Source organism: Oryctolagus cuniculus, chromosome 11 (genome assembly GCF_051225735.1).
Source record: "Oryctolagus cuniculus isolate XC-2025 breed Fujian yellow rabbit chromosome 11, ASM5122573v1, whole genome shotgun sequence".
Lineage (NCBI taxonomy): Eukaryota > Metazoa > Chordata > Mammalia > Lagomorpha > Leporidae > Oryctolagus > Oryctolagus cuniculus.
Genome location: NC_142877.1, coordinates 73,091,529 through 73,117,440, shown reverse-complemented (window position 1 = coordinate 73,117,440; position 25,912 = coordinate 73,091,529). Strand labels below are relative to the sequence as shown.

At 41.2% G+C, this 25,912-nt stretch overlaps 1 protein-coding gene across 5 annotated transcripts in view; it reads left to right on the top strand.

Moving 5' to 3' along the window:
- Positions 1 to 25,912, top strand: part of PTPRB (protein tyrosine phosphatase receptor type B) — a 141,697-nt gene that overhangs the window by 52,614 nt on the left and 63,171 nt on the right. For all 5 annotated transcript variants that reach the window (XM_008256785.5, XM_051845665.3, XM_089308688.1 and 2 more), the window contains 7 exons: positions 7,012 to 7,290; positions 8,131 to 8,388; positions 10,654 to 10,917; positions 13,184 to 13,453; positions 15,571 to 15,831; positions 20,718 to 20,984; positions 23,820 to 24,083. In XM_008256785.5, coding sequence (XP_008255007.4) covers positions 7,012 to 7,290; positions 8,131 to 8,388; positions 10,654 to 10,917; positions 13,184 to 13,453; positions 15,571 to 15,831; positions 20,718 to 20,984; positions 23,820 to 24,083 — 1,863 coding nt within the window. The remainder of the gene's footprint in view (positions 1 to 7,011; positions 7,291 to 8,130; positions 8,389 to 10,653; positions 10,918 to 13,183; positions 13,454 to 15,570; positions 15,832 to 20,717; positions 20,985 to 23,819; positions 24,084 to 25,912) is intronic.

The following is a 25,912-nucleotide window of genomic DNA, read 5'->3' as shown; positions in this document are numbered from 1 at the left end:
TAGGGAAGCAAAGGAACGGACAAGAAAAACATGATTTATGAAAGACCAGTGGAAGGGGTAGGCATTTAGCCTAGTGGTAGATGCTGGCATCCCATAACAGAGTACCTGTGCTCAATATCCAACTCCCATTCCTGAATCCAGGTTCCTGCTAAAGCAGACCCTGGGAGGCAGCAATGATGACTCAAGTGATTGAACTTCTGCCACCCACATGGGAGACTCAGATTGAGTTCCCACCTTCCAGTTTTGGCCCAGCCCAACCCTGGCTGATGCAGATATTTGGCAAGTGAACAAGCAGATGGGAACTCTCTCTATACAGATAGATAGACTAGATCTCTTTCCCCTATCCTCTCTCCCCTCTCCCTCTCAAATAAGCAAATAAAAAAATTTTAAGACATCAAAGGAATATTTATGACTGTAAAATTATTTAGCTCTCATTTCTCTTGTTACTTATTTTGACTATACCACATGAGCCAAACCAGCAACAGAAAAATTTTGTCAATTTGTTTATAATTTTCCTAGATATCCATTTTGATTTTTTTGTTGATTGACAAAATATGCAGTTCATGACATAATTTTCCATGCAAGACAGCTGAGGTGTGACAGAAAGTACATGCAATGTGGAGCCAGGTATTAGAAGCTCAGTAGTGCTGCCTGTTACTCCCATCCAACACGAGTGAGTCATTTAGTGTCTCTGAGCCCCTATTCCAGCTGAAAGAGTACATTGTACACTACCAGATCCTACACAGGTATAATGTGGTGCTAACACACCTTCAAGAAAGGTGTTTGGCACCATTCATAGATTTAAAGTTGAATTTGTTTCCAAAATAAATATACTCATTTCAAATTCTGAACAGTCTGGAAACTTCTACATCAATATACTAATGTTTTAATGGCTGTGTCATGACAAATTAGTAAGTATTGCTTGTATCATTAGCATAACTAAGTCATTATAAGTAGAACTCTCATTCTAAGTCTCATTTTTTAAAAATGTAAAAGAATTCATTTTGGTTAGGAAGTTTTGTTAAACTTTGTCTTTTGCTTTAAGAACAGAAAAATTGGGTTGACAACAAGCTGACATATGAAATTCTGGAACTTCCTTTTTTTGTTTAAGATTTATTTATTTTCACAGTTACAGAGAGAGGGAGACATATATAGAGAGAGATCTTCCATCTGCTGGTAGGCTCCCCAAATGGCCACAATGGCCAGGGCTGGGCCAGGCCGGAGCCAGGAACTTCATCTGGATCTCCCCTGAGGGTGCAGGGGCCCAAGCACTTGGGCCCTCTTCCGCTGCTTTCTCAGGCCCATTAGCAGGAAGCTGGATTGGAAGTGGAGCAGCCAGGACTTGAAGCAGCACACATGTTAGATGCTGGCCCTGCAGACAGCAGATCAACCTGCTGTACTACAACACTAGCCCCTGGACTTCTTACTGCTGGTAGATTCAATTTAGAACATCAGATGAATACTACAGGACTTGGCATTCCATTTTTTAGGTCTCTCTGGAACCAAGAAATACAAAAATGTCTTAAATTTATAGCTAATGATAAATTTTGGCATAATGATTACGACTAAAATACTGAGTTATGGGTTTTGACAATCCTATATTTTGTAACACTTCACTATTACCATGTAAAAGAGTGAGGACTAGAGAAAACCAGAAAAGTTGTAGATGCACACATGTGTATTGATTCCTCCTAATCTTCATAAAAATTTTTTAAAGATTTATTTATTTGAAAGTCAGAGTTACACAGAGAGAGGAGAGGCAGAGAGAGAGAGGTCTTCCATTCACTGGTGTACTCCCCGGTTGGCCACAACAGCCAGAGCTGTGTCAAATGTAGCCAGGAGTCAAAAGCTTCTTCCAGGTCTCCCACGTGGGGGCAGGGGCCCAAGGACCTGGGTCATCTTCTGCTGTTTTCCCAGGCCATAGCAGAGAGCTGGATGGGAAGTAGAGCAGCTGGGACTCGAACTGGTGCCCATATGGGATGTCGGCACTGCAGGAGGCGGCTTTACCCATATGCCATAGCACCAGCCCCTAATCATCATTAATTGCATAAGTCAAGTAGGACTTTAAGATTATTTGTTTGGGCTGGCACCGCAGCTCAATAGGCTAATCCTCCACCTGTGGCGCTGGCACCCCAGGTTCTAGTCCCTGTTGGGGCACCAGTTCTGTCCCGGTTGCTCCTCTTCCAGGCCAGCTCTCTGCTGTGGCCCGGGAAGGCAGTGGAGAATGGCCCAAGTGCTTGGGCCCTGCACCCGCATGGGAGACCAGGAAAAGCACCTGGCTCCTGGCTTTGGATCAGCGTGGTACGCCAGCCACAGCAGCCACTGGGGGGTGAACCAACGGAAAAGGAAGACCTTTCTCTCTGTCTCTCTCTCTCACTGTCCACTCTGCTTGTCAAAAAAAAAAAAAAAAATTTCTTTGTTTGAAAGGCAGAAATAGAGAGAGAATGAGAAAATGAATGAACTTCCATCTGCTGGTTCACTCTCCAAATGGCCAGAAGGGCCAGGACTGGGCCAGGCTGAAGCTAGGAGCCAGGCACTTTATCTGGTCTCCTATGTGGGTACAGGGGCCCAAAGACCTTCTGCTGCTGCTTTCCCAGGCACATTGGCAGGGAGCTGGATGGGAAGTGGAGAAGCTGGGACTTGAACTGATGCCCATAAGGGATACTGGCATTGCAGGTGGCAGCTTAACCTGTCATGCCACAATGCTGGCCCCAGGGACTTTCTAATTATATATGACCTGTCATATAATCATATAATGAGAAGATCACGGTAATATTTTAATTTTCAAGTAACCTTAAAAGTCTGCCTTCTCCCTCCTTTTGTCTCCCTCCCCCATTATTTCCAGCCTTCCTAACTTTTTCTGAGGACACACACACACCCTGTGCACACATACACGCAAAATCAGCATCCACAAGAGAACTATCTGATTTGTGTCTTATAAACTACTGGAAAAATGTTAATACTGCCGAGTTTTCATCGGGCCTAGATGACAAAGAAGTCTGAAGATTCTTTAACGTCTGCAGCGTGCACAGCAATAGTGGACAACTGCCAGCAAAGGGCTTTATCACAGTATAAATGGGGCTTTAAGTGTTTGTTTCCAGTGCAGGTTCTTGCAGCCCAGGCACTTCCCAGTCGCATTGTTCCTTTGTTCTAGCGGATGTACAAAGGATTGACTGTTTTGTTTTCTGGCTCAGAGAGATTAGATAAAGTCTGCATTTCTGAACTTCACCCTCTAGGCACGCAATCTTAAAATCCATTTTCATTCGCTCATTTTGCAGATTATGTAGAGATCATAATGATCATAACATCATTTTCCCTCCACTTTCTCTGGCTTGGTTGTAGATGTAGATGATGGTATCGATTGCTTGAAGCAGCTGTCCCTTTCATCCTGCTCCTTGAAACACCACTTCAGCAAAAATGCACCTGCCTGCTTGGGCACAGCAGCATTGATCTTGAGTTTCGAATCTCATGGCAGTGAAATGCCTTCTGCTTGCCAGGCAACAAGTAAACTTTGTGTGAAGGGAAATTATCTTCTTTCCTTTGATTATAACATCCTTAATTATAGGCTGTTACTAGTAGCATAGAACATTTAAGTAATATTACCTCTTCCCCACAAACACTATTGTTTTTCCTTAAGAACTTATAAATAAGAGTCATTTGGCGCATTTTTTAAAGTGAATACATGAGAATAAACTGATAAGATGTTATCAAGTCCTTTTTAATGAATAAGGCAATTAAGGCTATTATCAATTTAGTTTCAAAAATTTTTATTATACTTTTGCCTCCGTTTTGCCAGTAATTCAGAGGAAAATACTTTGCTTCTGATCAAGTAGACAAAACTAAGTTTGTATTATTCAATGTCCATTATGATCCAGGTAAGCTGATGGGAAAATGGAGGCCTAGATAAGGTAAGTAACGTGCTCAACGTCTCACCACTGATAAGTGATGGAGCTGAGATTTAAGTTCCCTGATCCCAAAGGCCACAGTCTCTACCACTACGTCTCACTGCTTCTGAGGCAATGTCTTCAGATTGTAGGATTAACGGTAATGGTTAACACTGAGCATTTACTGCATGCCAGGCATGGTTCTAGTGCTTTTCTTTAAAAAAAAAAATTATTTATTTATTTGAAAGTCAGAGTTACACAGAGAGAGGAGAGGCAGAGAGAGGAAGAGAGGTCTTCCATCATTGGTTCACTCCCCAGATGGCCGCAATGGCCGGAGCTGCACCAATCCGAAGCCAGGAGCTTCTTCCTGGCCTTCCACGTGGGTGCAGGGGCCCAAGGACTTGGGCCATCTTCTACTGCTTTCCCAGGCCATAGCAGAGAGCTGTATCTGAAGAGGAACAGCTGGGACTAGAACTGGCGCCCATATGGGATGCTGGCACTTCAGGCCAGGGCTTTAATTCACTGCACCACAGCACCAGCCCCTCTAGTGCTTTTCTTAAAAAAAAATAATAATAATTCAGTTGAAAGGCAGAGTGGTGGAGAGAGGAAGTCACAGAGAGAAGGACCTTCCATCTGCTGATTCACTTCCCAAATGACCTCAACAACCAAGGCTGGGCCAGGTCAAAGGCAGGAGCCATGAACTCCACGTCTCCCACATTGAAGATAGCGGCGCAAAGACGTGGGCCATCATCTGCTGCCCTCTCAGGAGCGTTAGCAGGAAGCTGAATCAGAAGCAGGGTAGTCAGGACTTAAATTGGTGTTTCATATGGGATTCTGATGTCACAAGCAGCAACTTAATGTGCTGCACCTCAACACCAACGTCTCTAAGTGCTTTTTATAAAATGCTCAAGTTAACATTTATAACAATTCTACTAAAAAGATACTGTTATTAACATTATTATACCATTGCACAGGGGAAGCGCAGGGAGGTTAAGGAATCGCCCAAAGTACAGTTACAAAATAAGAGAGCCAGATTCAAGCCCAGGCCACCAGAACAGAAGCTGCACTCTTGAGAGAAGCCCAAAGCTATGTTCTGTGGTGAGCCAGGCAATCTTGTCTTCCAAGGGCTGTCTTAATTTCTGCTGCCTTGACTTACTTATTCATTGTTGATATTATAAAATATTAAGTGTCTATATTGAGTTTTTGAAGTATGGTGCACTCCTCCTATAAATTTTATCATAGGCTGTAAGAAACCTATGGTCTCTGTTGGTCATTTACATGTAGTCTTATGGGCTATATGTCCATAAGTGCTTTTTTAGTGTAGAGTGAGGTTATCATATTTTTTTGTTATTATGCTACTCACAAGTGAACAACTTCTTAAAACATGTACTGTTCTAAGAAGGTCTGGAATTCCTGATGTTCTATTGTGAGCAACATACAGCCCACCAGGATATGAATAAGAATTGAGGTCTCTATAGCCATGGCACAAAAACATTTCACCTGACCCTAAAAAATTGGTCTCTAGGGACAGGTGTTTGGCAGAGCCGTTAAGACACCATTTGGAATGACCACATCCCTTACTGGAGTGCCAGGTTCAAGTTCCAGCTTCAGGCTACTGCACACCATGAGAGTCAGCAGATAATGGCTCAAGTACTTTGGTCCCTGCCTCCCACATGAGAAAGCTGGATTGAATTCTGAGCTCCTGGCTTCAGTCAGGCTCAACCCCCGCGTCTGAGGAGTGAACCAGCAGAAAAAGATTCATTCTCTCTCTCTCTCTCTCTCTCTCTCTTTCTTTCTCTCTCTCTCCCCCCCTCCCTCTCTCCTTTTCAAGTAAGAATGAAAATTTTAAAAATATCCTTCTCCCACTTTAAATCAAGAACCATGCAGGATTTATGACAACATCTCATATGTGGACAGCTGTCAGCAGTCCTATCAGTATTCAGAGTAGAGACAGCCTTATTTCTCAGCTTCTACTCCCTACTGTACCTAAGAAATAGCTTCTTGCTGAATACCATTGACCTAGTTCCTAACCCAGTGGTGTGCCTTTCATCTACTTCAAGTTCACCAGTGGAGACTCATCACAGGCAAAGCAGGACTCCTAAGACTTACCCATGACTTTGAAAGTTGAAATGAATAACTGGGTGCAAGACTTTTCCCTCCTCACCCACTACTGAGACTAGGGCCCCAAAAGTGAGATTTTTTTTTTAATCTATGGACATAGAAAACTCCAGCTGTTGGGATATTCCATTTTGGTGAGAAGACCTACTTTATGCTCATTATTAGATCTGTATCTTTTATGATTATCTAATAGCTAAAAATCACCCAAACTTATGTAGATTTGACAACACAATCCACAACTTGGGAAAAAGTTCAATTATTATTATTATTATTATTTTTTGGACAGGCAGAGTGGACAGTGAGAGAGAGAGAGACTGAGAGAAAGGTCTTCCTTTGCCGTTGGTTCACCCTCCAATGGCCGCCGCGGCTGGCATGCTGCGGCCGGCACACCGCGCTGATCCGATGGCAGGAGCCAGGTACTTCTCCTGGTCTCCCATGGGGTGCAGGGCCCAAGCACTTGGGCCATCCTCCACTGCACTCCCTGGCCACAGCAGAGAGCTGGCCTGGAAGAGGGGCAACCGGGACAGAATCCGGCGCCCCGACCGGGACTAGAACCCGGTGTGCCGGCGCCGCAAGGCGGAGGATTAGCCTAGTGAGCCGCGGTGAATTATTTTTTAATATCTATATTTTCTGTTGAGATCTTCAGTATTTGTCTAGAGACAGCCTGGAATTTTTTTAATGTTTGAAATGTTTACTAAACTTTGAAGCCAAAGAAAATATAAAATTGCTTGAATTTTTAATGTCAGAGCTACATTAACAAAAAAATTTATTAGAAAAGAATTCACATAACTAGCAGCCAAGTGGATTTTTGTTGTTGCTGTTTGGTTTAGTTTGAATTTTTTGGTATTGTTTGAAAATGAAGTAGTAGGTTTAGAAGTGAAGCAAAATGCCAATTTGTTTCACAGGCAGCATAGTTTTGAAGGAAAATAGATCTGGAATACAGTAAAAATAAGCAGCTGTTTGTGGACACCTTCAAGCCATGTTCACTTTCTTGGTATTTGCCTTGCAGATCCATTACCTCCTGCGAGGTTTGAAGTCAGCCAAGAGAAGACTACTTCAACCAGCTTGCATGTTTGGTGGACTCCTTCTTCTGGAAAAGTCACCGGCTATGAGGTGCAATTATTTGATGAAAATAAGCAAAAGACACAGGAGACCCAAATTCAAGAAAGTACTTCATGGAATGAATACACTTTTTTCAATCTCACTGCTGGTAGCAAATACAGTATGGCCATCACAGCTGTTTCTGGAGACAAACGTTCCTCTCCAGTTTACACCAATGGATCAACAGGTGAGAGCTGTTTACGCAGAGTGCACCATTTCATAGTCTCTGATACTTCTGAAGCTGCATGTCATTCAAGGTTCAGAAGTGAGAGGCCCCTCAGAATTACCAGTTACTTCTTAAATACAGTGAAAAGGCTGTACTGATCACAGGATGTGTGAATGTGCTGCCAACATGCTTGGTGATTTTGAACACGTCACGGGGCTTCCCTCAAACTGGAGATTTCCCCAATTCAGCTCCCAGATGGCCCTTCTCTGTTGTATCCTAGGCAATAGGATTTTCTGCCTCATTTTCTAAGTCTATGCCACAAAACTTTTTTAATATTTGCCCCTTTGGATTTTCTTCTCACAGCATCAAGCCATGGTGTTTCCCAAACATTCCTACATTTGAAACAAGTCTTTGCTTCCTTGATGTGGTGGCAAATCAGTCAGGTGGTGCACCCTTCTATCATACCCTAGGCACAAGTCCACCTCCTTCCATGAAGTTTGTGTCTTTCCTCTCATTCGCTCTCCCCTCATCTTCTCTCTCATTTTATCTCCAGCTGCTCTTCATCTCCTATAGTTCGTTCCTTTTCCCCTTTCACTTGTTGCTATTTCATATCAGGCTTCATTGGCAAAAAATACCTTAATATATAGTAAGTGGGGGAAATAAAGAAATAAACTTCAGCATAGCTTTGGGCTGGGAAATTGAAAAAGAACATTAGCAAAGGTGCTTCTGAAATTTGAGTGCTGCTATTCATTATTACTATTATATAAGTTAAGAAGTAGAGATGTGATTTTTCACTAAATGTCTCTATGTCTCCATAAAAAGATACGAGTGACATTTTGGACATGCATTTTATCCCACCAGTGCCATCTCCGGTTAAAGACATTCATGTTTCCACCAAAACTGACTCTCTCCTGATTTCCTGGTCCCATGGTTCTGGGAATGTGGAGCAATACCGGCTGATGCTAGTGGATAAAGGAATCCTAGTGCATGACACTGTGGTGGACAAACAGGCTACATCCCACACTGTTCATGGGCTGACACCTGGCCAACTCTACAACCTCACTATTGTGACGGAGGCTGCAGGACTGCAAAACCACAGGTGGAAACTAGTCAGGACAGGTAAGTTCCTCCAGGTGGGCTCACCAAGAATAAAGCTCAAATCAAGCAAGGATTTAATGATTAGGTTTATTTAGTAACTTGAATGATGACAATGTATAACATTGAAATTCACATAAATTAAAATAAGGTCTTCAATATGTATCTATGTTTCTACTCAAAGAGGAATTCCCTTTTATTTAGGCTAGCCCTTGGCAATTTTCTGAAGTAGGTAAAATTAAGGGCTGATGTAAGCCCCATTTCTCTTCTTCAGTACTTCCATCTCCTTGCTTAGGATTCCTACTTCTGTATCTAAACAGACATCTACTGGTTTTGTGACATCCATCACTTACAGTGAACCTGGATTGATTTTTTCAGTTGTATGCCCAGACCTACTCCCATATGACAGCCATTTCCAAAATACTCATCCAACAAAATACATCCTTGGACCGAGTACTATAGGACCTATTCTTGCAGCTTATAGGCTGGTAAACTTATTTGTGCTAAATATTCAGGAATAATTCATACATACATTCATTCATGCAACCAAAATATATTGCATGTAAACTATGTGCTAGGCATTGCAGACATAACAACACCCAAGAAAGACAAAGTCTTTGCCTTCGTGATGCTTCCATTCTAGGAGGTTCTAATGGTTCTAGTGGGTGCACTGTGACAATAAATCCCCTCTCTGGGTAAATTATCTAACTTTAAGATAAACTCTAAAGTATTTAGTGCCTTAGAAACTGCTGTAGTGGGGAAAGTTTCTGAAACTGGGAAGCTGGTGGGAAAGATACTCAGGGTGTACATTTATACACCATTTGTAATACACCTCAAGGATGAGTCAACATCTCTGATACAAATGTAGCATATAGCTTAAGAGTTATTTATGTACATCAAGAGAAAATTACACTTCCAACTGCCCTATGCAAAGCTGGTATGCTGTGTACATGCTTTTAATTAAACCTCATTAATTTATATTATAACATTAGTAAGGCACAAAATTACAGTGTGGTCAAGAGGTAGAAAGAAATACATACCAAATTGTATCTACATCCCTTGTAACAATTTTCCTTTGAAATAGCACAACTCTTTAGTTTTGTCATAATTTAACATAAAAAATAAAATGTTAAGCACACAAAGTGTTTTTTAAAGATTTATTTTTGAAAGGTAGAGTTACAGAGAAGCTGTGGCAGAGAGAGAGAGAGAAAGAGAGAAAGAGAATGAGAGAGAGAGAAAGAGAGAGAGAAAGAAGTCTTCCATCTGCTGGTTCATTCCCCAGATGGCTGTATCAGACATAGCTGGGCCAATCCAAAGCCAGGAGCCAGGAGCTTCTTCCAGGTCTCCCATGTGGGTACAGGGGCCCAAGGACTTAGATCATTTTCCACTGCTTTCCCAGGCCATAGCAGAAAGTGGAATCGGAAGTAGAGCACCTGGGACTCGAACTGGCACCCATATGGGATGTCAGCACTGCAGGTGGTAGCTTTACCTGATATACCACAGTGCCAGCCCTGCACACAAAGCTTTTTAGTCACCCACTGATCAATCTACTTATTATATACTGGGTATTTTTTATTTATTTGACAGGTAGAGTTACAGACAGTGAGAGAGACAGAAAGAGAAAGGTCTTCCTTCCATTGGTTCACTCCCCAAATGGCTGCTGTGGCCGGCGCTGCGCTGATCCAAAGCCAGGAGCCAGGTGCTTCTTTCTGGTCTCCCATGTGGGTGCAGAGGCCCAAGCACTTGGGCCATCTTCCACTGCCCTCCTGGGCCACAGCAGAGAGCTGGACTGGAAGAGGAGCAACCGGGACTAGAACCTGGTGTCCATATGGGATGCCGATGCCGCAGGTGGAGGATTAACCAAGTGAGCCACAGCGCTGGCCCCAGTATTTTAAGTTTATAAAGATAGGAAGAAATTAGGCAGCTTACAAACCTCTTTGAGTAGTACACCTGGTGAATTTCAGAGCTGGGAAGGATCATTTTAGGTCTTTTGACCAAGCCTCATTTGCCAGTAGGGAGCACTAGGCTGAGTCAGATAAGGAGCTGCCCAGAAAGTGAAAGCCAGCCACATCCCAGCCAGAATCCAGGATCCTGACTGCCAGGATTGTGCCCTTGCCAAGAAGTGGACAGCCTTCCTTTGGCTTTATGGTATCATTTGTGCCTCTCAAGGCAGTTGCTTTCTTCTGAGCAAGGAGGGTGACTTAAGGGAATTAAAATACAGTTCAAAATCTGTGCAGAGAACTGCTCTGATACCTGAGTGAAGTCTCCTTTCTTTCCTTTGCTAACTAGCCCCCATGGAAGTCTCAAACCTGAAGGTGACAAATGATGGCAGTTTGACCTCTCTGAAAGTCAAATGGCAAAGACCTCATGGAAACCTAGATTCCTACAACATTACCCTGTCCCACCAAGGGACCGTGAAGGAATCCAGAGTATTAGCACCTCAAGTCACTGAAACCCACTTTAAAGACTTAGCCCCAGGACGACTTTATCAAGTTACCATCAGTTGTGTCTCTGGTGAACTGTCTGCTCAGAACACGGCAGTGGGCAGAACAGGTAAGTCTTAGGTTCTAGAATATTCCTTGGTTGCCCAAATCATTCTCTGATTTATCTTAAAATAGGACAAAATAATTTTCCATTCTGGAAAGTGGGGCTTAAATGATTGAGGTTTCTGTGGCCCCAGGCCAAATATGTAGGGCAAAGTAGAGGATTAATTGCATTCTTCTGAGATATTTACATGACGATGTTTGGGCTGTTACATGATTGACATATTGTCTCTGCCCTGTGCTTTTTCATATCCCATTGCCTAAGTAGGGTAAATGCATTAGGGCCGATACCAATAAATAAAACATTTATGGCACCGAACACTTATTCAGTGGCTTATACGAATAAACTATTCTACTGGGAGCTTTGGTCATTAATAAGACACGCTATTGCTTTTAAGGCATGGTTCAGTAAACTACAACCTCTGCCAAATCTGGTTAGTGGCCTATTTTATATAGCCCCCAGGTTAAGAGTGGTTTCTTGTTTTTGTTTTTTGTTTTTATACATTTTAAGAGGTTGTGGAAACAAATACACAAAAACCTAGAAAAACATAAAACAGAGACTACATGTGGTCAGCAAAGCCTGAAATATTTACAAGGATACTACAAAAAGTTCCTGGAAAAATGGAATTAAAAGTTGGCAAAGCAGTTAACATGGTGTTTGGGACGCCTACCTCCCGGATCACAGTACTTAAGTTTGTGTCCTAGCTCCTCCTCTAGTTCCATGCACACCTTGAGTGACAGCAGTGATGGCTCAAGTGCTTGGGTCCCTGTCATCCACAAGGGAGACCCAGATTGAGTTCTTGGCTCCTGGTTCAGGTGGCCCAGTCCCAGCTCTTGCAGGCATTTGGGGAGTGAACCAACAGATGAGAAATTACTGTCCCTCCTTCAGATAAATTTTAAAAAGTAAATAAAAATATCTTTTTATAAAGATAAGTTCATTTTGGGAGAGAAAAATTTGAAATCCATATGGTTTTTTCCACAATATATATTTTCCATGAAATTTATGAAGACCCTTTGTATGCTTGGATTTCCAACAGTTTCTTGCACCAAAATAAGCTGACCTTTTAATTCCATTTTCCACAAGCTTTTTGAAGATACTTTCTTATGATCTGGCTCTTACAGAAAAATTTCAGTCATCCTTGCTTTAAAGAAGCTGCATTTTAATCACACAAATTTCGAATACCCACAGACAATTTAAAATAGTTCATTTTAATGATGATAATTTTATTGTTATTTCCATGTATCAGGCACTGACTAAACAGCATACATCTACTATTTTATTTAGCTTTCATAATAAAACCATGAGAGATGGCCTGTTATGAATACCATTTTACAGATAATCCAGAGAGGTCAAATAACTTGTCCATAGTCATCCAGCCAGTAAGTGGTAGAGCTAGAATTTAAACCAGGCTATTTGATTCCAGAGTTCATTCTCTGTGGTATGAGAGATCTTAAGTAAGAGATGCATAGTCAGAAAGGAAACAAAACAAAATCTCTCTCAGAAGATCAGTAAAAAATTCAAGGAAATGGCCATTAAATGGTATCGTTAAAGTGTGAAGTTCTTGGCAAATAAAGAGGAAAAAAAAGGAGAGCCGTCTGAGGAAGAAGGGATGATGTAGGCAAAGGCACAGAGACAGGGGGTCATGGCCCGGTAGGACACACCACAGGGTCAACGTCAGAAGAGGAGGGGAAGGAGGGACGGTGGCTGCAGGGAGAGTCAGAGTTGAGAGGCCAAGGATATGGGGTCTGAACTTGAAAAGCCACTAAAGTGAGACTTGACATTTTATTCTGCAGTTTGTGGAGAGACCTTGAGATATTTTCATGCAAAAGAATAATACAATCAGAGCTACATTGCAAGAAGGTTAATCTTTTCCATTGTACAAAAAAAGAGAGGAATGCTTCATGACCCCAAAATCCACCATCTCTTCCAAAAGATGCCATGTCGATTAAAATTACCCCGAGGGAAGTAATGTCAGCATTACTTCTAGTACTGGTGTGCAGTCAGTAAGAAACAGCACTACAGAAGACTGCATTGCTATAGATTACTAAAATGATTTTAACACGTATGTTTTGAGTGTCTGTGATCTCCAAAATGAAAAAGAACCCTCATTTGCAATCAATCCACAGACCTCAAGAGGGCTTAAAATGTTTTGAATTGAAGATATGATACGTCCCATCGACTGTCGCCTGTGAAAAGTAAATGAGTCCTCTCAGTTTTGGCTTTTAGTGTCTTTTTTTTTTTTTTTTTTTTTTTTAAACTTCATTTCATTACTTAGTTCCAGACAAAGTTGGGAACCTAGAGGCAAACAACAATGGTTGGATGAGGTCCCTCGTAGTGAGTTGGTCGCCCCCTGCTGGAGACTGGGAGAGGTATCAGCTCCTGCTCTTCAACGACTCTTCCGTGCTGTTCAACACCACGGTGAGAAAGGAGGAAACACGCTATGTTGTGGATGACATGGGGCTCATACCGGGAAGACAGTATGAGGTAGAAGTCACTGTTGAGAGTGGAAATTTGAAGAATTCTGAGCGTTGCCAAGGCAGGACAGGTAAGTAAATATGAAGATATTAACGCCTGGTGGAACCTCCATTTGCACCCTTTTTGTGTACTTTTCCCCAAGTAAGCCAGGTAACTGCCAGCGTCATACCTCAGTGTCCCGAGTGGGGCATGGCAGACTTGCACACTAACACAGAACTGCTAAATTTTAATGTTGTCAGATTAGAATAATAGAAACTGCTTCTACCCTATTATCTCATAAAAGAAACACATTTTAAAGGCCAAAAGAAGAGAATGGATATAACCTGAAAATGAAGACTAACCTCCTGTCAAAAGAACATTTTGCTTGTGATCAGTATTAGTGAGTCAGTGCCTTGACTTACTGTTGACTTATGTGGGACTTTCAGGTACTAAGGAAGAATGGTTAAAGTTTGTAGGGATATATTTGCATTTTAGGGAAAGGGAAAAGGGATAACAAGGTTTGGGTATTCTTGCTGTCACAATTATATCATAATTCCTTGTGAAAGTCACAACTTCCCAAAGCCAGTTTTCTCAACTTTTCCAAATGCCTGCAACAGCCAGAGCTGGGCCAGGCCATAGCCAGTAGTCTAGAACACCACAGGTCTCCAACATGGGTGGCAGAGGCCCAAGTACTTGAGCCATCTTTTGCTGCCTCCCAGGAGGTATTAGCAGGAAGCAGGATTAGAAGCAGAACTAGCCGGGACTTTAGTCAGCACTCCACTATGGCATATGGCCATCCCAAGCAATGGCTTAACTTGTTGGGCCACAATGAATCAGTGCACTTAGAAGACTGTATAGAAGAATGTCAAAGCAAAAGATCGAGACATCCTCCTAGCTTTGCCAACAGTGTCTTCCAGTAATCTCTTCATATTCCTAATATCAGTGTCCATTGGATGATACTCAAAGACCTAAATCTGCTTAAACCAAGCCATATTTAGTATTTAGTAGGCCAGATATCTGTTTCCCCAATATCTTCTTACTCAACTCAAATAACTTGGAAATGTAAGATCAAGGGGCAATATAAGCTCTCTGCATGTTGATATAATTCTAGGATACCTTTTCTTAAACTGCATATCCAGATGAATAAAGTGACCTAAAGTAGGACTTGATAAAAATACTCAAATTATTTGTACAAACCGAAGAAGAAATATACAGTGTTAGGGATTCAATTAGGAAACCATTATAGAAAAATTGTTTGATGAAAAAATCACAATATAATTTCACACAATGGATTCTTTCATCCACCATTTTTGCTCCTAAAAATGTCTTCTAGGAATTGTAATAATAAGATCATTTAGATAAATGGGAGACTCTGGATAAGAATCACCTTCTTACACATCTGCTAATATTTGCCACTATACCCTTTGCTACTATACCCTTTCATGAATACTTCAGTGTCCCCCTTCTCAGAAACAAATGGAAGAAGCACTTGATTTTTCCAAGTTGTGGGGCTAAAAAATATTCCTAACTCCACCTAAACACTCAGATATAGACTACATGGTTTTGTGGTTGACAAAATTGTATTAAATATTTTTTCTTAAAGACGTGTTTTATTTGAAAGGCAGAGGTACAGAGAGGCAAAAACAGAGAGAGAGAGAGAGGTCTTCCATCTGCTGGTTCACTCTCCAAATGGCCTCAATGGCCAGAGCTGAGCCAATCATGAGCTAGGAGTTTCTTCTAGGCCTGCCATACAGATGCAGAGGCCCCAAAACTTGGGCCATCTTCCACTGCATTCCCAGGCCATAGCAGGAAGCTGGATTGGAAATGGAGCATTCGGGACTCCAACCATCACCCATGTGGGATGCTGGCACTGCAAGCGGCAGCTTGAACCTCTACGCCACAGTGCTGGCCCCTTAAATAGTTTTCCATCACAAAACTCATATGAAGAGATAAACTCTAATAAAGTAATATTTGGTCGCAAATAAATGACCCAGTCAGGTATTATCTAACAGTATTCCTTTGCATCCTTATTTCTAGTTGTGTTATAAGAAGAAAATTATTTGTAATAAGCTTTTCCTTAATTTTTTTCAATGCTCTTAAGTATTCAGAAATGAAAAATTGACCTGCAGCATTCCTGGGGATAACTAACGAATAGTCCATGAGTTTGTGAGTCAGTCAGTGACGCAGGTCTCCATTGCTTTTCCTCAGTCCCCTTGCCTGTCCAGCAGCTCCGAGTCAAACACGCCAATGAAACGTCCCTGAGCATCATGTGGCAGACTCCCCTGGCCGAATGGGAGAAATACATCATCTCACTCGCCGACAGGGACCTCTTACTCATCCACAAGTCACTTTCCAGGGATGCCAAAGAATTCACTTTCACCGACCTGGTGCCTGGACGAAAATACATGGCCACTGTCACCAGTATCAGTGGAGACTTAAAAAATTCCTCTTCGGTGAAAGGAAGGACAGGTAATAATCTTTTTACATTTCAGATTTTAAAGTGTTCTGTCAGCTGCATTATTTAACAGGCGATTTACAAATATTCATTTATCTTCAATCCCATAGGCATTACTTTAAGAATTCTTTCTATTGTGTTTCTTGTCTGTTTTACTAATTTCAGCTCTTCCTAAGTTCCTCCTTTTTTCTTTGCTTGAATTTATTTTGCTAAAATTGAAAACGAATGGAGAACCAACCTTTCAAGGAGTTTTGCTGCAAAGGAAAATGGAGAAATAAGGCAGCATCTAGAATAGTGGTTGAAAGGAGGATTCTTTTTGAGCACAAGAGAAATAGCAGCGTACTTATGCTAATGGGAGTCATCTAGAAGAAAAGAGCATGGTGGTGTAAAGGGAGAAGGAGAAATTGCTCTGTCATTGCTGATCTGATGAGAGATACTGGAATCTAGAGCACCAGTGACAGAATGGGCTGTAGAGAGGTGTGCAGGCCATCTCGCCTCAGGAGCAGCTGGAAAGAGGTTGTGGGTGCAGGTGGCAGTAGGTGAACAGATGCAGTGGGAAGTTAGCTTCTAATTGCTCTCATTTTCTAACTGAAATTGGGAACAAGGGAGTCATCAAGATTCCCTTTTCTAATTTATATACTATGTGTTTTCTTTCTTTCCTTTTTTTTTATTTTTATTTTTATTTTTATTTTTTTTTTTTTTTTTGACAGGCAGAGTGGACAGTGAGAGAGAGAGACAGAGAGAAAGGTCTTCCTTTGCCGTTGGTTCACCCTCCAATGGCCGCCGCGGCCGGCGCGCTGCGGCCGGCGCACCGCGCTGATCCGATGGCAGGAGCCAGGAGCCAGGTGCTTTTCCTGGTCTCCCATGGGGTGCAGGGCCCAAGCACCTGGGCCATCCTCCACTGCACTCCCTGGCCACAGCAGAGGGCTGGCCTGGAAGAGGGGCAACCGGGACAGAATCCGGCGCCCCGACCGGGACTAGAACCCGGTGTGCCAGCGCCGCAAGGCGGAGGATTAGCCTAGTGAGCCGCGGCGCCGGTCCTATTTCTTTCCTTTTTAACCCCAGAAAATTATACTTATTATGTTACAAAAATATCTCTTTAGAGTTACCTATTCTGCTCATCCTTTCTTACATATCAGAAATTGTATCTGGATTTTTTTCTATCTGGAGAACATTCTTCAAATTTCATTAGTGAGAATTTCTAGGGACAAGCTGTCTCCACTCTGACTTTTCTAGGAATGTGTTTATATAGCTCTCATTCTTGAAAAATATTTTCTAAAGTTTCAATTCTATCTTGAAAGTTACTTTCTTGAGGGTGAGGATTTGGTCAAGACGCTATTCGAGATACTCACATCCCATATCAGGGTGCCTAGGTTTAAATTCTGGCTTCACTCCTGATTCCAGTTTCCAGCTAATGTGCACCCTGGAAAGCAGTATCTGAATGGTTCAATTAGTTGAGTGCCTGCCACCCACATGGGAGACAGAGTGATTTCCTGGCTCCTGGCTTTAGCTTGGCTCATCTCTGGATGTTGCAGACATTTGGGGAAGTTAGCCAGCAGACAGGAGATCTCTCCCTCTCTCTTTGTCTGCCTCTTCAAATAAGTAGAGTAAAAATTTTTAAGATTTATTTTATTGATTTGAAAGAGTTACAGAGAGAGAAAGGGAAAGACAGAGATCTTCCATTCACTGGTTCACTCCCCAAATGGCCACAACGGCTGGGGCTAGGCCAGGCTGAAGCCAGGAGTTTCTTCCCTATCTCCCACATGGGTGCATGGGCCCAAGCACATGGGCCATCCTCTCCTGTTTTCCCCGGTGCATTAGCAGGGAACTGGATTGGAAGTGGAGCAGCTGGGATTTGAACTCGTTCCTATATTAAAATAAATACTTAAAAAATTCTTTTGTCCCAGCACATTCCAGTCTTTTGGGCATTCATTCTCACTAATGAAAAGTCATTGTCATTCTAATTCTCTACAGGTAATCTGTTCACTGTGACTGCTTTTAAGATCTACTATTTGGTTTTGATGTTCTGTTGTTTTATAATAATGATCTAGATGTAGACATCTATCTTTTTTGAGATTCATTGGGATTTCTGTACTTTCAGATTAACACCTTTCATCAATACTAGAGATTGTCAGCTATTAACACTTCAATGTTACCTGTGTTTTTAGTCTCCTGATGTTCTCCTTCTGGTATTCTAGAATACACATCCAGTTTCCATGGATTGGGCTGATCTAAATAATTTCTTTAGCTCTTTGTTTCAGTTCATTAATTCTTTCTTCATCCCTATCTAATCTATTTTTAAATCTTCCCTTTGAGTTTTAACATCCCAACTTTTAATTGTTTTGTTATCTTTACTTTTTAAAAAAATTTATTTATATACTTGAAAGGCAGAGGTAGAGAGCGAGCGAGCGAGAGTGAGAGCAAGAGCAAGAGTGCACTCCTATCCACTGGCTCACTCCCCAGATGGCTGCAACTGCCTGGGCTGTGCCAATCAAAAGCCAGAAGCCAGGAGCCAGGAAGTTTTTCCATGTCTCCTGTGTGGGTAGCAGGGACCCAAGCACTTGGGCCATCTTCTGCTGCTTTTCCCATGCCATTATAAGGGAGCAGGATTGGAAGTGGAGCAGCCAGGACTGAGACAGGTGCCCATACTGGATGCCAGTGTCCCAGGCAGTGGCTTAACCCACTATGCCACAGTGCCAGCCCCTATCTTCACTTTTAAATATCTCTTTCAAATCTGTGCTGTATGCTATCACTTCATTAGATTTTCATTCCAGTGTTATGTAGGGTCCATTACACGCTTTTTCAGCCTGGAAAAAAATCTAGTAATTTACCTTCTATCTTGGAGAGTATGTAATGCCATAGAATCAAAGCTTAAATTCATGTTTGAAAAAAGTCCCCAAGACAGTTTGTTTCAGAGATCCAGTTCCCTTACCATTACTTATTTTTCAGTCTCTGAGAATTCTTTACTTCTCCTGTCATGGATTCATGTATAGTTGTGTTTATTGGAGGGGTTTTCATGGTTCTGGTTCATCATATGGCCAGGCTCAAGAAACTGTTTTCTAATTAAGATCCTTTTTGTCATCCCCAGTACTCATTTTGCTGGATCACATGGTCAGTGTATGCTTAACTTTGTAAGAAACTGGAATCCGTTTTCAACATGTTTGGAAATTTTTACATTCCATCAGTAATGTACGAGATTTCCAGTTCCTCCTCATTCACAATAGCATTTCATAGAACTGTCAGTTTATTTATTTTAAAATGTAGGCAGCCTAGTAGTTGTGTAGTGGTCTCTCAAGTGGTTGAATTTGCTTGTCATTAATGTATAATTGATTTGCAAATACTTTTACGTGCTTCTTTACCATCTATTTGTCCTTTCTGGGGAAGTGTATGTCCACTTTTTGCCCACTTTGAATAAGGCGGTTTGCTTTTCTGAGAGCTTTTCATTCTGGAGATAAGGCTTCTTCAGAAACGTGTACTGAAAATGCTTTCCTCTCATCTGTGGGATGTTTCTCATTGTTAGTGCATTTTGCTGAACGGATGGTGTTAGTTTTGATGTCTAGTTTATTCTTTTCTTTCACGTATCATGCTTCTGGTATCATATCTAGAAGACCCTTGCCAAACACAGGTGTCAAAGGTTTGTGGTTTTAGGTTTTTGATGTAGGTCTATGATACTTTAATTTTCATAAATGATGTGAGAGTCAAGGCTTTTTCTCTGCATGTGGACACCCAATGACTCCATCCCTGCTTGTTGAAAAGACTTTCCTTTTATCATAAAATGACTTTGAATCTCTGTAAAAATTTCAGTCAGCTGTATATTGGCCCATTTCTGGACTCTCAATTCTGTTCTATTGGCTTATGTGCCTATTTGTCCTTTGTCAGTATCTCACTGTCTTCATGAATGTAGCTTTCTAGTGGAATTGTATAATGTTATTTATCCCACTTTGTTCTTTTTTATTTTCCTTTCAAAATTGTTTTAGTCATTGTAGTTCCTTTGCTTTCAATATAAAATTTAGAATTAAAATGGAATAGTCTGATCTTGATCCATGTATGGTAGCATTTTTTTAATAAAAATGTTTGTATCTTAATCCAAAAGTCAGTGAACTCTCTGAAGGAGTATGATACCTTACAGTCTCTTTGTGTCTCTTCCCTGAATTACGATAATCAAAGAAGAATGTAGGCTGACAAAGTGCCATCTTCAAGATCTGTGTATAATATTTGTTAATGGATATTTTGGAAATCAAAAAATTGCTAATTAGGAAAAGGGCATGGGCTTAGGGATTAGAAAGATCTAGCTTTGGATCCCAGGTGATAATTTGTTAGCACAGTGATAAAGGCTGAATTTCTTACATTTTATGACCTTTGGTTTCTTTACAGGTTTTTGAATGGGTGTCAAAGTAATATAACCTCTTTAAAGCATACAACCCATAATTGGCATATAGTAGCATACAATAGTTGTTATAATCTTATTTATATCCTTACAGAATTTTCATGTATAATAATAGCCCTTTTGAGAATGTGCCTGTAAAGAATTAACTAGCTGGCTACACTAAACTCAATCACCAGATTGAAGAGATTTCTTAATACCACCCAGTTGCTTAAATTAAGTAAGTAGTCTTCAAAAATAGAAACTTTCATTATTTAAAATTTAAAATCGAAACTACTTAATAAGTATCCATCCTCTCATCCCTGGATCCTAAGTAATTTTGGTGCAATGTAGGAGAGCCTCTGTAGGGGTGTGATTTTCCATGCAAAAGGAAAGAGAGCCAAGAGTTCAGTAACAACAATAAAAAGTTATTTTTAGCATTTTCAAGTCTCTGTTTTTTTTTAAAAACTCATTTTTTTTATACTTCCTCAAGATGATGAAGTATCATTTGTTTTGTCTTCTGCCTACTGTGTTTAGTGCCTGCCCAAGTGACTGGCTTGCATGTGAGCAACCAAGGAATGACCAGTAGTCTGTTTACTAACTGGACCCAGGCGCTGGGAGACATAGAATTCTACCAAGTCTTACTGATCCACGAAAATGTAGTCATCAAAAATGAAAGTGTCTCCAGTGAGACCAGCAGATACAGCTTCCACTCCCTCAAACCCGGCAGCCTGTATTCTGTGGTTGTGACCACAGTGAGTGGAGGGATCTCATCTCGACAAGTGGTGGTAGAGGGAAGAACAGGTAAGAAGTGGAGATATGTGTGTGTCTGTGACTTAACAGAGCTCTGAATACATGGGACCTCCTGATAGAATATTCTAGAGCTTTTAAAACTTCCAAAAAGAGACCCATCTCTGACCTTCCTAAAAACCAAATTTCAATACCACCCAGAAGGCACATGGAATGGAAATTGGGTAATGGGTGAGGGCAGAAGAGAATAAATCCTGAATTTTCTAAATCTCTGATGAACATGTCAGAACTATCATAAGGGGCCGGTGCTGTGGCGCAGTGGGTTAACGTCCTGTTCTAAAGCGCCGGCATCCCATATGGGTGCCGGTTCAAGACCTGGCTGCTCCTCTTCCTTTCCAGCTCTCTGTTATGGCCAGGGAAAGCCGTAGATGAGGCCCAAGTCCTTGGGCCCCTGCACCCGCGTGGGAGACCTGGAGGAAGCTCCTGGTTTCGGATTGGCGCAACTCTGGCTGTTGCAGCCAACTGGGGAGTGAACTATCAGATGGAAGACCTCTCTCTGCCTCTCCTCTTTCTGTAGCTCTGACTTTCAAATAAATAAATAAATCTTAAGAAAAAACTATCATAAAAACCTTTGTGATGGCATAAAGTGTATGTATCATTCAGTTGATTTCCTTGGAAATGTTAATGTCCCAGTGAATGTAATAAGTTATGATATATTTTTTTTAACTTGCAAAGAGTTAAAATCAATTTCTTGGTTTTAAGAAATAGAAATGAAATTATCTCCAATTTATAGATTCAAAAGTTTAGTCGATATAATTCTTAAGTCTCAGATTTTCATAAACAATGTCAAACAAGGGCTTAATACTGGATACAAACCAATCTCCCTTGACCTCAAGAGCTCCCTGTCAGAGGCAGAGAACAAAGTAAACAGACAAATGTCATTATGGCCTGGTGTATCGGAGAGGAGTGGCACCAATTAAGGAAATATAATTTTCTACATAATGCAATGAAATTGTATAAACACAAAAATATATATGATGTATAACATTTATGTTCCAATTTCTTAAGAAAAAAATTATATAACTATGACAGAAACTTAGATAATTATTATTAAATTCAGAATCAAATCAGTGATCCCACCTACTTAACTTTACTTATTATAATAAGTTGGATTTCAGGCTCTTCCTGAAAGAAACAAAGGAAGGAAGTGGGGTGAGGGGGAGAGAGGGAGGAAAAAAGAGGAGATTTTTTAAATTTATTTTTAAGATTTATTTATTTATTTGAGAGGCAGAGTTAGAGAGAGAGAGAGGTCTTCCATCTGCTGGTTCACTCCCCAAATGGATGCAATGGCTGAAAATGGGCCAGTCCGAAGCCAGGAGCTTCATCTGGGTCTCCCACGTGGGGACAGGGGCCCAAGCACTAGGGCCATCTTCCACTGCTTTCCCAGGTGCATTAGCAGGGAACTGGATTGGAAGTGGAGCAGCCAGGACTTGAACAGACACCCATATGCGATGCCAGCTCTGCAGACAAAGGCTTAACCTATTACACTATGGCACTGGTCCCGAGATAAAGAAGGAAAAAAAGATAAATATTGTGACTAAAAGTTCAACTTTAGGGGCCGATATTGTGGTGTAGCAGATTAAACTGCCACCAGCGTCCCATATGAGCCCCAGTTCCAAGTCCCAGCTGCTCCACTTCCAATTCAGCTCCCTGTTTAGGTGACTGAGAAAACAGCAGAAGATGACCCAAGTGCTTGGAACCCTGCCATTCTCATGGGAGACTTGGCTGGAGTTCCAGGCTCCTGGCATTGGTCTGGCCCAGCTCTGACCATTACAGACATTAGGGGGTGAACTATCACTCTGTGAACCATTATCTCTGTAACTTCAACTTTCAAATAAATAAATATATCTTTTCTTTCAAAGAAGCTCGTCTTTATATCTGTGTCCATATACATGGAATGGTATTATCAGACTTGTTTAATAGGATGCTGTTCTTAATTTTTGGTGATCTATTTTCAGTGTAATGTAGACTTTGGGATTTAACTCACAAAATCAGAACATCTAGCCAAATCCTGTCCATTGTAGGTGAAATAGTAACATTGACAATAAGATGAAAATAGCTGAAATTAATAAACTAATGACGCAAACGGTAGTGCAGATCATTTTTTTCCTGGTGGTCAATTAGGGCAGTACTATTTACTGAGCACTTATTTCTATACCTGGTACAATTTTATTCAGTATCACAATTGCTAATTTGCCACCTATACATGTGACTTTTCCAAAATGTTTGCATATTTAAGAAATAGTAGGATCTCAAATGTTTGCGGCAGTAATCTCCCTGTTTAGTGATTGCCCTATTCACTCTCTCTAATCACAGTTGGTTCAGTTTCCACATTTACTGCCTTCGAGTGGCTTTTTCTTGCCACTAGAGGGCAGAAAATGCTTTGCAAAGGGAAAGAATGGCTATGCTAGTTGTGTTACTGTTAAGTACCCAGGCCAGGGAGTGCACAACTCATGGCATGAAAGATGGGAGCTATCTCAAAGTCTACAATCCCGAGAAAAGCTGTCGCACTCTTCATCTTTCTCCTCAAATGAGTTTGGTTCAAGTTAATTTATCTGGATTGCTCAAATGTTAGCTCCCTTTCCTATAGTGCACTTCCTGCCACATTCATGTAAAAATGCCTCCACTGAAAACCAATTCCTTAAGAATTTATTAGCAGCATCCCTGTATTTATGAGGCACTGGTGGCACTTGTACCTTGGTTCCTCTTCTGATTGATGTAAGTACACTCGGCTTTGAGCACTAAAGTGAAATCTTCAGGTTTCTGTATGTAATTTGATCTCCTGAGTTCATGGGTTTCTAACAGCCTTCTCCTCACTTTTAAAATCAGTCCCTTCCAGTGTGAGTGGAGTGACGGTGAACAATTCTGGCCGCAATGACTACCTCAGCGTTTCCTGGCTGCCAGCACCAGGGGACGTGGACAACTATGTGGTGGCGCTGTCCCATGATGGCATGCTGGTTCAGTCCCTTGTCATTGCCAAGTCTGTCAGCGAATGTTCCTTCAGCTCCCTCACACCAGGCCGCCTCTACAACGTGACAATAACTACAAGGAGTGGCAAGTACGAAAATCATTCCTTCAGCCAAGAGCGGACAGGTAAGGATGCGAGAAGGTGCGGGTATCATAGAACCCACTAGTCCTGTGGCCCAGGGCATCCCAGCACTGTAGTACCCCTGGAATAAGAGGAGGAGAGGCAGCAGAGATCACAAAGTTGTCGTGGACTCCGTATTTCCACCCCAGAAACTCCATAGGTAAGCATTTGTTACTTTTGGAGTAAGAGCAGCAGAGCGTGGATGGCCCGAATTTATATTATAATCTACTATAATAACAAGCGTATCAGGGTTGAGGTTACTTCAAAAAGTCCATGGAAAACAGAATTGAAAAATAAGTTAGGGTGAAAAAACGTTCGAAACACATGCATAGTCTTTTTTCATAATACTCATTTTCAGTAACCTTTTGAAGATTTCCTACTATTTATGAGTTTCAAAGAGTTACATCGAAATAAACATTTTTATCCCATATTCCACAAACTTTTTAAGATTTATTTATTTAATTTGAAAGTCAGAGTTACACAGAGAGAAAAGGAAAGGCAGAGAGAGAGAGAGGTCTTCCATCCGCTGGTTCACTCCCCAGTTGGCCGCAACAGCCAGAGCTGCCCTGAAAGTACCCTTGTATTTCCTTTTTTGGGAGTACTTTTTGAATGCTAGGGTCTGACTTCTCATGTAACCCAACTAATTGTTATAAGTTCCTCTTTTGAGGCAGTTACTGTTATTCCCATTTTTACAGATCAAAAAACCAAAGTTTAGGAAGGTTAAGTCACTCACCCAACTGTTTGCCTTGCTAAGCAACCGTTAAGTTTGTATCCTGGTTTAAGCACAGTTCTGAATGGCTCCAGACCCTGCAAAGTTCTCTGTCCCCAAGTCCTTCCTGAAGTGTTCATTGGTGAAGGATACTATTCCACCTTGCTCACACAAGACAGAAATGTGGATCTGTATAGTTCTGGCACTAAGGAGTGAAAATCTTAGCAACTAAAATGAATATAGGTCATTAATATGTTGAAAAGAACTAGACAGTTTGTTTTCCTGATATTTATGCTTTCTGGGGTTCACATCTGAGATTTCTGCTTAAGTTTGGCATCAATATTTTGTTAAGTCTTTTCTACAGATAGAGGTTGATTTTTTTCACGTGAAAATGTCAGTTTTTCCAGGAAACTGGGACAATTGGTATCATCCTATTACCTAAAGTAGGACCTGGAGCCCAGTGGGCAGGCACTCAAAAAATATTTGTTTAAATAATCAGAAATGACTTAGAGCACAGATTTTTTTTTTTCACTTAGTGGTCCATGGGTGAACTTTAGAAATACAGTAGCCCCTGAAATTGTACATGAACTTGTTGGGAGAGGAAAGATGTGTGTGATTGAGAGGAGTCCATTGCTTTTATCATATTTTATAGTTTCTGTGACTTGAAAAATGTTAATCACTGACTGACATTGTTATAGAATGCTACCCTTCAAAGACTCCTTAGGATGACCAAATCACAACTTCTTCTTTGGAAATAAAGTCCCAGGAAGAAAGTGTGACTTCTCTGAGCCCACATGGCCACTACACCTAAGTGATATAAAGTCAGGGATATAAAGAGATCATCTCTGTCTTCAAATATATGAAGGCTCATTATATTGGTCATCACAATAATGGCTTAGAACTGAAAAGCAGATTTCCATTTAAAAGCATTCTTTGTCAGTTTCTCATTTGATCAACATGGAGCCTAAAAATCACCAGAAATTTAAGGATATGTCACCCAACTACCAACCCCTTCCTACTCATGAGCAGCAATTCATGAACTTGTCCATATGACATTAATATTGCAGGGCATTTTGCTAAGAAATTACCTAACTGCAAGAAAAGTGATTATTTAAAACATTCTCT